This window comes from Anomaloglossus baeobatrachus, chromosome 4, assembly GCF_048569485.1.
Source record: "Anomaloglossus baeobatrachus isolate aAnoBae1 chromosome 4, aAnoBae1.hap1, whole genome shotgun sequence".
In the NCBI taxonomy this organism is placed as follows: Eukaryota; Metazoa; Chordata; class Amphibia; order Anura; family Aromobatidae; genus Anomaloglossus; species Anomaloglossus baeobatrachus.
The window spans coordinates 10,821,109-10,834,109 of record NC_134356.1 but is presented as its reverse complement, the minus strand read 5'-3'; the positions used below and the strand labels follow the sequence as shown (position 1 = coordinate 10,834,109).

General features: G+C 50.0%; 1 protein-coding gene across 2 annotated transcripts; it reads left to right on the top strand.

Moving 5' to 3' along the window:
• Positions 1-2,351: 2,351 nt before the first annotated feature.
• Positions 2,352-10,085, top strand: CCDC77 (coiled-coil domain containing 77). Of its 2 annotated transcripts, none has more exons than XM_075341963.1 (12): positions 2,352-2,441; positions 2,619-2,683; positions 2,782-3,001; positions 4,824-4,966; positions 5,074-5,170; positions 5,332-5,410; positions 5,555-5,643; positions 5,746-5,894; positions 8,310-8,556; positions 8,629-8,754; positions 9,518-9,670; positions 9,749-10,085. In XM_075341963.1, exons 2-12 carry the CDS (start codon positions 2,646-2,648, stop codon positions 9,893-9,895), a joined length of 1,488 nt encoding a protein of 495 aa, XP_075198078.1. In that variant the 5' UTR covers positions 2,352-2,441; positions 2,619-2,645; the 3' UTR covers positions 9,896-10,085. The 2 variants fall into 2 exon arrangements, with proteins under 2 accessions (XP_075198078.1, XP_075198079.1); XM_075341964.1 differs by lacking the exon at positions 2,352-2,441 and adding an exon at positions 2,468-2,496.
• Positions 10,086-13,001: the final 2,916 nt, after the last annotated feature.

Sequence of the window (13,001 nt, the reverse complement as noted above, 5' to 3'; positions counted from 1 at the left end):
TCCACCATGCTTGTACTCCTCTGTCTGCCATGCTTGTACTCCTCTGTCTGCCATGCTTGTACTCCTCTGTCCTCCATGTTTGTACTCCTCTGTCCTCCATGTTTGAACTCCTCTGTCCTCCATGTTTGAACTCCTCTCTCCACCATGTTTATACTCCTCTGTCCTCCATGTTTGAACTCCTCTGCCCTCCATGTTTGAACTCCTCTGTCCTCCATGTTTGTACTCCTCTCTCCACCATGTTTATACTCCTCTGTCCTCCATGCTTGTACTCCTCTGTCCTCCATGCTTGTACTCCTCTGTCCTCCATGCTTGTACTCCTCTGTCCTCCATGTTTGTACTCCTCTGCCCTCCATGTTTGTACTCCTCTGTCCTCCATGTTTGTACTCCTCTGTCCTCCATGTTTGAACTCCTCTCTCCTCCATGTTTGAACTCCTCTGCCCTCCATGTTTGTACTCCTCTGTCCTCCATGTTTGAACTCCTCTGCCCTCCATGTTTGAACTCCTCTGCCCTCCATGTTTATACTCCTCTGTCCTCCATGTTTGAACTCCTCTGTCCTCCATGCTTGTACTCCTCTGTCCGCCATGTTTGTACTCCTCTGTCCTTCATGTTTATACTCCTCTGTCCTCCATGTTTGAACTCCTCTGTCCTCCATGCTTGTACTCCTCTGCCCTCCATGTTTATACTCCTCTGTCCTCCATGTTTGAACTCCTCTGCCCTCCATGTTTATACTCCTCTGTCCTCCATGCTTGTACTCCTCTGCCCTCCATGTTTATACTCCTCTGTCCTCCATGTTTGAACTCCTCTGTCCTCCATGCTTGTACTCCTCTGTCCTCCATGTTTGAACTCCTCTGCCATCCATGTTTATACTCCTCTGTCCTCCATGTTTGTACTCCTCTGTCCTCCATGTTTATACTCCTCTGTCCTCCATGTTTATACTCCTCTGTCCTCCATGCTTGTACTCCTCTGTCCGCCATGTTTGAACTCCTCTGTCCTCCATGCTTGTACTCCTCCGTCTGCCATGTTTGTACTCCTCTGCCCTCCATGTTTGTACTCCTCTGCCCTCCATGTTTGTACTCCTCTCTCCACCATGTTTGTACTCCTCTGACCTCCATGTTTGAACTCCTCTCTCCTCCATGCTTGTACTCCTCTGTCCTCCATGTTTGTACTCCTCTGTCCTCCATGTTTGAACTCCTCTCTCCTCCATGCTTGTACTCCTCTATCCGCCATGTTTGTACTTCTCTGTCCTCCATGCTTGTACTCCTCTGTCCACCATGCTTGTACTCCTCTGTCTGCCATGTTTGTACTCCTCTGTCTGCCATGTTTGTACTCCTCTGCCCTCCATGTTTGTACTCCTCTGTCCTCCATGTTTGAACTCCTCTCTCCTCCATGCTTGTACTCCTCTATCCGCCATGTTTGTACTCCTCTGTCTGCCATGTTTGTACTCCTCTGCCCTCCATGTTTGTACTCCTCTGTCCTCCATGTTTGAACTCCTCTCTCCTCCATGCTTGTACTCCTCTATCCGCCATGTTTGTACTTCTCTGTCCTCCATGTTTGTACTCCTCTGTCCACCATGCTTGTACTCCTCTGTCCTCCATGTTTGTATTATACCAGCGATTGCAGGTTTCACCCCGGGGAGAGGACAGAGAACAATGAGTTAAATAAAAAATCAGATGTGAATAATATTTTATTAAAGCATAAAGTTCTCCTGTTCCCGGACTGTAAATAATAATAATAATAATAATAATAATAATAATAATAATAATAATAATAATGGGGTTTTATTGTCTCCGTCTAATTCTCTGAGCCAATGACATACCAGAATATAATATATATCAGAAATGAGAGATCAGGACGTCGCAGCCCAAAATGGTGACAAAAAACGGCGATTCGAAGAGCGGAAAAGAAACCGCCAGCGACCGCAATGTGGGAGTTTGGGGGGTCCTGGGACCCCGGCACCCCGGGGCGCGGACCCCACCACAGAGACCTCAGTGGGGCCCTACTTTTCAGGGGGTGTTCAGTGCCTCGTTTTTATTCACCAGCTGACATAGAAATAAGTGTGAACAGAACCGAAGCACCACAGAGAAAGCATGGAGCCGTTGCCCCTAGCAACCAATCCTTTTCCTTATACAGTGACAGTTTTGAAGCCGCGGATTTTGGGGCGGATTCTCATCTGCACGGATTTATTTCTATCCGGTTCACGTCTTATTTTGCGCAGCGCAATGTGCAAACTCCTGTACAAGCACAGAACTACATATCCCGACGAGCACCGCGCGCGCGTGAGCAACGACCCTGCTTGTGATTGGCCGGGGAATGAAACGGCTCTGTGATTGGCTGTGACGCGTCCAGCGGCTTGTTCGGTTTTCAGTTTGTGTTGTGGGCAGCTGAGGCGGCTTCAGCCCCGCGGAGAGCGGACGGAGCGGAGGACGTGCCCTCCCTGACCGGTGCGTATAACGGGGAGGTGTGCGCGCTGTGTATGTGCAGCTCCAGCTGTGACCGGTGACTATGGGGGCGCTGTGCTGTCAGGGCTTCATGCTGGATATAGTGACTGCTGAGCCCCTTCTTTCAGGGTTAATTACCCCTCCCCCTAATAAATATTGTTTTCTTTTTTTTCCCCCCAGTTTCCAGATTTCGTCCTATTTGCAGACATGGCGCTGTCACCGCCCCGAGACCACCGAGGCAGCAGGTGAGGGGGGGCGCGGGGTCCCAGTGTGATGCAGCGATGGCACCCCTGGTCCTGGTGGGCTGAGGTCTGTGGGGTTTCACGTCTCTTCTCCGTTTCAGGTACCGGATCCCCCACACCCCGGAGTCGTCCGTCTCCTGCCGCGTCACCCCGCAGCCGGCGGACTCCACCCCGCTGCCTCCGATCAATGAGCGCCTGGCGTACCTGCGCCCGTCCCGCGAGCTGCTGGAGTATTACCGCAGGAAGATCGCAGAGTTTGACGAGGAGCACGAGGATCTGGTGACGAGGCTGGAGCAGTATAAAGCCACGTATGAGGAGCAGGTGACGGCACACGGGGGCGCTCTGCATACAGCGCTAATGGCTTGTGCATGTCTCTGCTTTCTGTGTATATGAGTCTCAGAGATGAGGGGGGACAAGGTCCAGGTCAGGGGGACCCGGCGGCCGGACAGGAACCCGCAATGTCTTACCTGCCAGCGTCCTATGGATTTGTCCAATATACTGAGCACTATTGACAAGGCCGATATTGGTAACACATTACATATAGGCAGGATTCAGTCAGGTAAATCACTGTATGGGCTCAGGATCACTCAGAGATCATTGTACGGTGACCTGTGATCACAGACAATCAACAAAACACAAGTAATACCTCTATCATGCAAAAAAGCCAAATATCAGCACATTCCAGAAATGCTGCCGTCTTCTCTGGAACTAAAAGGGACGGTCCAGCTTATCGAGGAGAAGAGACCGCCCAGCTTGTTATCGAGGAGAAGGGACCGTCCAGCTTGTTATCAAGGAGTGGGGACGGTCCAGCTTGTTATCGAGGAGTGTGGACGGTCCAGCTTGTTATCGAGGAGAGGGGACGGTCCAGCTTGTTATCGAGGAGAAGGGACCGCCCAGCTTGTTATCGAGGAGAAGGGACCGCCCAGCTTGTTATCGAGGAGAAGGGACCGCCCAGCTTGTTATCGAGGAGAAGGGACCGCCCAGCTTGTTATCGAGGAGAAGGGATCGCCCAGCTTGTTATCGAGGAGAAGGGACCGCCCAGCTTGTTATCGAGGAGAAGGGACCGCCCAGCTTGTTATCGAGAAGGGACCGCCCAGCTTGTTATCGAGGAGAAGGGACCGCCCAGCTTGTTATCGAGGAGAAGGGACCGCCCAGCTTGTTATCGAGGAGAAGGGACCGCCCAGCTTGTTATCGAGGAGAAGGGACCGCCCAGCTTGTTATCGAGGAGAAGGGACCGCCCAGCTTGTTATCGAGGAGAAGGGACCGCCCAGCTTGTTATCGAGGAGAAGGGACCGCCCAGCTTGTTATCGAGGAGAAGGGACCGCCCAGCTTGTTATCGAGGAGAAGGGACCGCCCAGCTTGTTATCGAGGAGAAGGGACCGCCCAGCTTGTTATCGAGGAGAAGGGACCGCCCAGCTTGTTATCGAGGAGAAGGGACCGCCCAGCTTGTTATCGAGGAGAAGGGATCGCCCAGCTTGTTATCGAGGAGAAGGGACCGCCCAGCTTGTTATCGAGGAGAAGGGACCGCCCCGCTTGTTATCGAGGAGAAGGGACCGCCCAGCTTGTTATTGAGGAGAAGGGACGGTCCAGCTTACCGAGGGGAGGTGACGGTTCAGCTTGTTATCGAGGAGAGGGGACGGTCCAGCTTGTTATCGAGGAGAGGGGACGGTTCAGCTTGCTATCGAGGAGAGGTGACGGTTCAGCTTGCTATCGAGGAGAGGTGACGGTTCAGCTTGTTATCGAGGAGAGGGGACCGCCCAGCTTGTTATCGAGGAGAGGGGACCGCCCAGCTTGTTATTGAGGGGAGGGGACGGTCCAGCTCGTGATCGAGTTCTTGCATCGCTGATGTATGGTGAGACATTAGTGCCTATGGCAGGGACACTGCACACATGAGCTTTACATACAGGTGATAGGACAATATCTGCTCCATCCAGACGATGTCTCTTTCAGTGAAGCTTTTGCATATTTCATTTTTTTTTCTTTTTCCAATAACTTGAGCGGTAAAATGAATGGAGTCATTAATAAAACCAACTCGTCCCACAAATGCCAAGAGCTCAGAGAGCGGCGAGGCGGCGGGGATGGCCCTTGGTGGTGACGGTCAGTGGGTGATGGCCGTTCCTGCTGACGTTCCTCTCGTTTTCAGCACAAGCTGCAGTGGGAGATGCGGCAGCGGGAGGAGGAGATCGCGGAGCTGCAGAAGGCGCTGAGCGACATGCAGGTTTACCTGTTCCAGGAGCGCGAGCACGTGCTGCGCCTGTACTCCGAAAACGACCGGCTGAAGATCAGGTGAGGGGCGACCGAGCGCGCAGAACGGCGCCGGAGCCATGCGTCACATACGGCTCTATCATCACTCGATGTCACCGCTTTACAGGACGTCTTCTATTTTACCGCAGAGAACTGGACGACAGAAAGAAAATCCAGAGACTTCTCGCCTTGGTCGGGACGAGCGGAGGGGAAATCACTTACTTCCACAAGGAGCCACCAAACAAGGTAAGACGGAGACAGACGATCGGTCACTGGATCCCATAATGATCCATTCCACCAGCGATGCCTGTACTGTGTAGTACCTGCTGTGGTCTGTAGGTGGCGCTGCCGTTGCAGTGTATTTGCTCTATTGCTCGTCTTTTGCTCACGTTTCCCGTCTTTCTTAGGTCACCGTACCCCAGAGATCCATCCAGACGGGGGACCCCCATGACCGGAAGGAGCAGCGTCCGGGCCGGGTGGGAGCAGGTGAGGGTGAAGGGTGCACCATTACTTAAGGGGCTGATTGAGGGCACGGCCCTACAACACGAGGTGTCAGGAAATGGGAAAATGCAGTCACCCCTAACTCGTGATGGGACCCCAAATGATCGAGGGTTAACCCTTTCTCTACAGCTGGAAAACGAGGTCAAATCAGATCATCCGGCAAGAACGACCGAGCGGCCACACAAGGAAAGCCGGACGACCAAACCCTCCTGCTCCAGGTAGATATGAGAAGAGGCGCAGGTGATACTGCGAGAGACCTCCATAGTATAGTCCAGATAATGCTGATCCTCCCGTCCCCTACCGCTCTCCTCACTCCTCAGGTGGAGGCTTTACAAGCCCAACTGGAGGAGCAAACCCGGCTCTCCAAAGAGGAGGTGGAGGCCCTGATGGACGACAGAAGGATCCGCATGGAGGAGGCTCAGGTTCAGCATCAACGAGACCAGGCCAAGATCAAAGAGATGACCGACAAGTACAGATCCAATTCTTACCATTCAAGGGCAGCTCCGCCAGCAATATAGCAGTTATATTCCTTGTACATAGGCGGCAGTATTATAGTAGTTATATTCTTGTACATAGGGGCAGTATTATAGTAGTTATATTCTTATACATAGGGGCAGTATTATAGTAGTTATATTCCTGTACATAGGGGCAGTATTATAGTAGTTATATTCTTGTATATAGGGGCAGTTTTATAGTAGTTATATTCTTGTATATAGGGGCAGTATTATAGTAGTTATATTCTTGTACATAGGGGGCAGTATTATAGTAGTTATATTCTTGTACATAGGGGCAGTATTATAGTAGTTATATTCTTGTACATAGGGGCAGTATTATAGTAGTTATATTCTTGTACATAGGCGGCAGTATTATAGTAGTTATATTCTTGTACATAGGGGCAGTATTATAGTAGTTATATTCTTATACATAGGGGCAGTATTATAGTAGTTATATTCCTGTACATAGGCGGCAGTATTATAGTAGTTATATTTCTTGTACATAGGGGCAGTTTTATAGTAGTTATATTCCTGTACATAGGAGACAGTATTATAGTAGTTATATTCTTGTACATAGGGGGCAGTATTATAGTAGTTATATTCTTGTACATAGGAGCAGTATTATAGTAGTTATATTCTTGTACATAGGGGACAGTATTATAGTAGTTATATTCTTGTACATAGGGGGCAGTATTATAGTAGTTATATTCTTGTACATAGGGGCAGTATTATAGTAGTTATATTCTTGTACATAGGGGGCAGTATTATTGTAGTTAGGCGGCAGTATTATAGTAGTTATATTCTTGTACATAGGAGCAGTATTATAGTAGTTATATTCTTGTACATAGGGGACATTATTATAGTAGTTATATTCTTGTACATAGGGGCAGTATTATAGTAGTTATATTCTTGTACATAGGGGGCAGTATTATTGTAGTTAGGCGGCAGTATTATAGTAGTTATATTCTTGTACATAGGAGCAGTATTATAGTAGTTATATTCTTGTACATAGGGGACATTATTATAGTAGTTATATTCTTGTACATAGAGGCAGTATTATAGTAGTTGTATTCTTGTACATAGGGGACATTATAATAGTAGTTATATTCTTGTACATAGGGGCAGTATTATAGTAGTTGTATTCTTGTATATAGGGGGAAGTATTATAGTAGTTATATTCTTGTATATAGGGGCAGTATTATAGTAGTTGTATTCTTGTATATAGGGGGCAGTATTATAGTAGTTATACTCTTGTACATAGGAGGCAGTATTATAGTAGTTATATTCTTGTACATAGGGGCAGTATTATAGTAGTTGTATTCTTGTACATAGGGGGCAGTATTATAGTAGTTATATTCTTGTACATAGGGGGCAGTATTATAGCAGTTATATTCTTGTACATAGGGGGCAGTATTATAGCAGTTATATTCTTGTACATAGGGGACAGTATTATAGTAGTTATATTCTTGTACATAGGAGCAGTATTATAGTAGTTATATTCTTGTACATAGGGGCAGTATTATAGTAGTTATATTCTTGTACATAGGGGCAGTATTATAGTAGTTATATTCTTGTACATAGGCGGCAGTATTATAGTAGTTATATTTCTTGTACATAGGGGCAGTATTATAGTAGTTATATTCTTGTACATAGGGGCAGTATTATAGTAGTTATATTTCTTGTACATAGGGGCAGTTTTATAGTAGTTATATTCCTGTACATAGAGGCAGTATTATAGTAGTTGTATTCTTGTACATAGGGGACATTATAATAGTAGTTATATTCTTGTACATAGGGGCAGTATTATAGTAGTTGTATTCTTGTATATAGGGGGCAGTATTATAGTAGTTATATTCTTGTATATAGGGGCAGTATTATAGTAGTTGTATTCTTGTATATAGGGGGCAGTATTATAGTAGTTGTATTCTTGTATATAGGGGGCAGTATTATAGTAGTTATACTCTTGTACATAGGAGGCAGTATTATAGTAGTTATATTCTTGTACATAGGGGCAGTATTATAGTAGTTATACTCTTGTACATAGGGGGCAGTATTATAGTAGTTATATTCTTGTACATAGGAGCAGTATTATAGTAGTTATATTCTTGTACATAGGGGGCAGTATTATAGTAGTTATATTCTTGTACATAGGGGGCAGTATTATAGCAGTTATATTCTTGTACATAGGGGGCAGTATTATAGCAGTTATATTCTTGTACATAGGGGGCAGTATTATAGCAGTTATATTCTTGTTCTTAGGGGGCAGTATTATAGTAGTTGTATTCTTGTACATAGGGGGCAGTATTATAGTAGTTATATTCTTGTACATAGGGGGCGGTATTATAGTTGTTGCCTCCTCGCTTCTTCTGATTTCGTCTTCTTTCCTTCAGATTACACAAGACGCAGAAGCTCTTATACGAGAGCACAAGAGATTTCTTGCAGCTGAAGTTCGAGGGTCGAGCCAATGAGAAGTCTTGGATGGCGGAGAAGGATCGGTTGCTCCAGGAATTGGACCGGTGTCGGGAGCAGCTGGTACAGAGCCGCGATCCGGACCGGGGGAGAGAGCAGGAGCTGGAGATCCTCAGACTGTCGCAGGCGGAGGTTGCGGCGCGCTCGTCCCGGAACGAGGAAGTGAAGGTGGTCGCGGCTGTGATTGTGAATTACCCTCGCGTCGTCCATATTATAAACCTTTTTGTCCCTTTTGCTCAGAATCTGACAGAGCAGCTGGCACAGGCTCACCGTCTGTCCGACATGTACCGGGAGCAGTGCGTGGCGCTGGAGGACGAGCTGGCCAAGATCCGGGAGGAAGGAGACGTGGGACGAGAAATCTTCAAGGTGAGACCTGCCTCTCCCACGAGTCTCTTTCAGGGGTTCCCTTCATTTTTTGGTGTATATTTCGGGGAAAGAACCTGATAAACTATTACCGATTTCGGAAGGCCCCGATCTGGCGTTGCCCGTCGGCGGGCCCGGCGCCCTGCTGCGGACAATCCCAGTGTACACAGCTTATATACAGAGGGCAGGGAGCTGTTGAGATGACTGCCGCCTCTGCACCCAGTCTACCTCGGGGGCACATAGCCCTACCCCTTACTGGCATGAGACGCCGCCAACTGACGGGCAGCACCATGCCAGCGGTCACCAGGGAGCTGTCCGAATCCTCTGCATTCACAGGGTGGCTGCGATCACTGGCAGCGCTCCCGTCCTGGGCACGAGTTTACGTCACCACCATTACTAGACAATTACAGAACAAATTTCTTGAAACCTGAGACTGGAGATTAAGTCGTGAGAAGTTCCCACGTCCGTAAGTCGCACTTCCAGTTTTAGTGGTTACGTCATTTCTGCCCAGCTGAGCGCTGCTCTGAGGTTTATGGGACCACTGAAGCTTTACTTAATACTCTGAGCATCTCTTAATGTTATCTTCTCACGACATTGCACAGATCAGAGATTAGGACCGCGTCTGTGTATTTTGTATTATGTTCTGTATCTGTGTAATATGGATTAAGCAAACCACCGGGTGAATAGTTCAGACAGGAGGCAGAATTAAGCACAGAGGGTAGAAATTCCCTGCCCCCGATCGATAATTTGAACATTGTCGTTCCAGGAACGCTCCGATAAAGTGGCCAAGCGGCTGCAGCTCATGACTCAGAGGTACGAGGCGCTGGAGAAGAGGCGCAACATGGAGGTGGAGGGCTTCAAAACGGACATCAAGCTGCTGAGACAGAGGCTGCGGGACGTGGAGAAGCAGCTGTACAAGGTGAGCCGGGGGATAGCGGACCGGGGGGCCTCCTTGTACACTGCAGTCATTCACAGGCTGCCATTCTTTCGCTTCCAGGTCACCCTAAACATCGGACCGGACCAGGATCTCGCCATCCTCGGCGCCGTCCGGCAGGGGAACAAGCGAACCCACAAAATACAAGGAGAGCTGCGGAACCTAAAAGCCAAGATCTACGGCCTTGAGAACGAGCTGCGGGTCGAATAACGGCAGCTTCCGGCTTCTCTGCAGGACTCGCCGCTGGTTTTAGGGATCGGACAAAGGTCAGAAGCCACGGCGTCACCAACGTGAATTACGAGGGACCGTCAAGAACGTGACCCCATATTTATTAAGAGTTTCATAATATATTTTAAGCTGCTGCTCACAGCGATCACTTCTGTGGATTTTCTAAGTTTCATTAAAGGTTTTTTATTTTATATGTCTGAGTCGCCAAAATGAAAGTCGTGTCTGCGCCTGCAGAGAGGAGGGCAAGTAGCTTTATTATCCCCTGCAGGGAGGGTGTACGCCTGCAGAGAGGAGGGCAAGTAGCTTTATTACCCCCTGCAGGGAGGGTGCAGGTCTGTAGAGAGGAGGGCAAGTAGCTTTATTACCCCCTGCAGGGAGGGTGCAGGTCTGCAGAGAGGAGGGCAAGTAGCTTTATTATCCCCTGCAGGGAGGGTGTACGCCTGCAGAGAGGAGGGCAAGTAGCTTTATTATCCCCTGCAGGGAGGGTGCACGTCTGCAGAGAGGAGGGCAAGTAGCTTTATTATCCCCTGCAGGGAGGGTGTACGCCTGCAGAGAGGAGGGCAAGTAGCTTTATTATCCCCTGCAGGGAGGGTGTACGTCTGCAGAGAGGAGGGCAAGTAGCAATATTATCCCCTGCAGGGAGGGTGTACGTCTGCAGAGAGGAGGGCAAGTAGCAATATTATCCCCTGCAGGGAGGGTGTACGCCTGCAGAGAGGAGGGCAAGTAGCAATATTATCCCCTGCAGGGAGGGTGTACGTCTGCAGAGAGGAGGGCAAGTAGCAATATTATCCCCTGCAGGGAGGGTGTACGTCTGCAGAGAGGAGGGCAAGTAGCAATATTATCCCCTGCAGGGAGGGTGTACGTCTGCAGAGAGGAGGGCAAGTAGCAATATTATCCCCTGCAGGGAGGGTGTACGCCTGCAGAGAGGAGGGCAAGTAGCAATATTATCCCCTGCAGGGAGGGTGCACGTCTGCAGAGAGGAGGGCAAGTAGCTTTATTATCCCCTGCAGGGAGGGTGTACGCCTGCAGAGAGGAGGGCAAGTAGCAATATTATCCCCTGCAGGGAGGGTGCACGTCTGCAGAGAGGAGGGCAAGTAGCTTTATTACCCCCTGCAGGGAGGGTGTACGTCTGCAGAGAGGAGGGCAAGTAGCAATATTATCCCCTGCAGGGAGGGTGCACGTCTGCAGAGAGGAGGGCAAGTAGCTTTATTATCCCCTGCAGGGAGGGTGTACGCCTGCAGAGAGGAGGGCAAGTAGCTTTATTATCCCCTGCAGGGAGGGTGTACGCCTGCAGAGAGGAGGGCAAGTAGCTTTATTATCCCCTGCAGGGAGGGTGCACGTCTGCAGAGAGGAGGGCAAGTAGCTTTATTATCCCCTGCAGGGAGGGTGTACGCCTGCAGAGAGGAGGGCAAGTAGCTTTATTATCCCCTGCAGGGAGGGTGTACGTCTGCAGAGAGGAGGGCAAGTAGCAATATTATCCCCTGCAGGGAGGGTGTACGCCTGCAGAGAGGAGGGCAAGTAGCTTTATTATCCCCTGCAGGGAGGGTGCACGCCTGCAGAGAGGAGGGCAAGTAGCTTTATTATCCCCTGCAGGGAGGGTGTACGTCTGCAGAGAGGAGGGCAAGTAGCAATATTATCCCCTGCAGGGAGGGTGCACGTCTGCAGAGAGGAGGGCAAGTAGCTTTATTATCCCCTGCAGGGAGGGTGCACGTCTGCAGAGAGGAGGGCAAGTAGCTTTATTATCCCCTGCAGGGAGGGTGTACGCCTGCAGAGAGGAGGGCAAGTAGCTTTATTATCCCCTGCAGGGAGGGTGTACGTCTGCAGAGAGGAGGGCAAGTAGCAATATTATCCCCTGCAGGGAGGGTGCACGTCTGCAGAGAGGAGGGCAAGTAGCTTTATTATCCCCTGCAGGGAGGGTGCACGTCTGCAGAGAGGAGGGCAAGTAGCTTTATTACCCCCTGCAGGGAGGGTGTACGCCTGCAGAGAGGAGGGCAAGTAGCTTTATTATCCCCTGCAGGGAGGGTGCAGGTCTGCAGAGAGGAGGGCAAGTAGCTTTACTACCCTCTGCAGGGAGAGTGCAGGTCTGCAGAGAGGAGGGCAAGTAGCTTTACTACCCTCTGCAGGGAGGGTGCAGGTCTGCAGAGAGGAGGGCAAGTAGCTTTATTACCCCCTGCAGGGAGGGTGCAGGTCTGCAGAGAGGAGGGCAAGTAGCTTTATTATCCCCTGCAGGGAGGGTGCAGGTCTGTAGAGAGGAGGGCAAGTAGCTTTATTATCCCCTGCAGGGAGGGTGTACGTCTGCAGAGAGGAGGGCAAGTAGCTTTATTACCCCCTGCAGGGAGGGTGTACGCCTGCAGAGAGGAGGGCAAGTAGCTTTATTATCCCCTGCAGGGAGGGTGTACGCCTGCAGAGAGGAGGGCAAGTAGCTTTATTATCCCCTGCAGGGAGGGTGTACGCCTGCAGAGAGGAGGGCAAGTAGCTTTATTATCCCCTGCAGGGAGGGTGCAGGTCTGCAGAGAGGAGGGCATGTAGCTTTATTATCCCCTGCAGGGAGGGTGTACATCTGCAGAGAGGAGGGCAAGTAGCTTTATTACCCCCTGCAGGGAGGGTGCAGGTCTGTGGAGAGGAGGGCAAGTAGCTTTATTACCCCCTGCAGGGAGGGTGCAGGTCTGTGGAGAGGAGGGCAAGTAGCTTTATTACCCCCTGCAGGGAGGGTGTACATCTGCAGAGAGGAGGGCAAGTAGCTTTATTATCCCCTGCAGGGAGGGTGTACGCCTGCAGAGAGGAGGGCAAGTAGCTTTATTATCCCCTGCAGGGAGGGTGTACGTCTGCAGAGAGGAGGGCAAGTAGCTTTATTATCCCCTGCAGGGAGGGTGTACGCCTGCAGAGAGGAGGGCAAGTAGCTTTATTATCCCCTGCAGGGAGGGTGCAGGTCTGCAGAGAGGAGGGCAAGTAGCTTTATTATCCCCTGCAGGGAGGGTGTACGTCTGCAGAGAGGAGGGCAAGTAGCTTTATTATCCCCTGCAGGGAGGGTGTACGCCTGCAGAGAGGAGGGCATGTAGCTTTATTATCCCCTGCAGGGAGGGTGTAC

Coding starts and splice junctions, on each gene's coding strand:
- CCDC77 (XM_075341963.1), top strand. CDS start 2,646: ATGGCGCTGTCACCGCCCCGAGACCACCGAGGCAGCAG. Junction 3,002..4,823: donor AAGCCACGTATGAGGAGCAG/GTGACGGCACAC, acceptor TCTCGTTTTCAG/CACAAGCTGCAGTGGGAGAT. Junction 5,644..5,745: donor ACCAAACCCTCCTGCTCCAG/GTAGATATGAGA, acceptor CTCACTCCTCAG/GTGGAGGCTTTACAAGCCCA.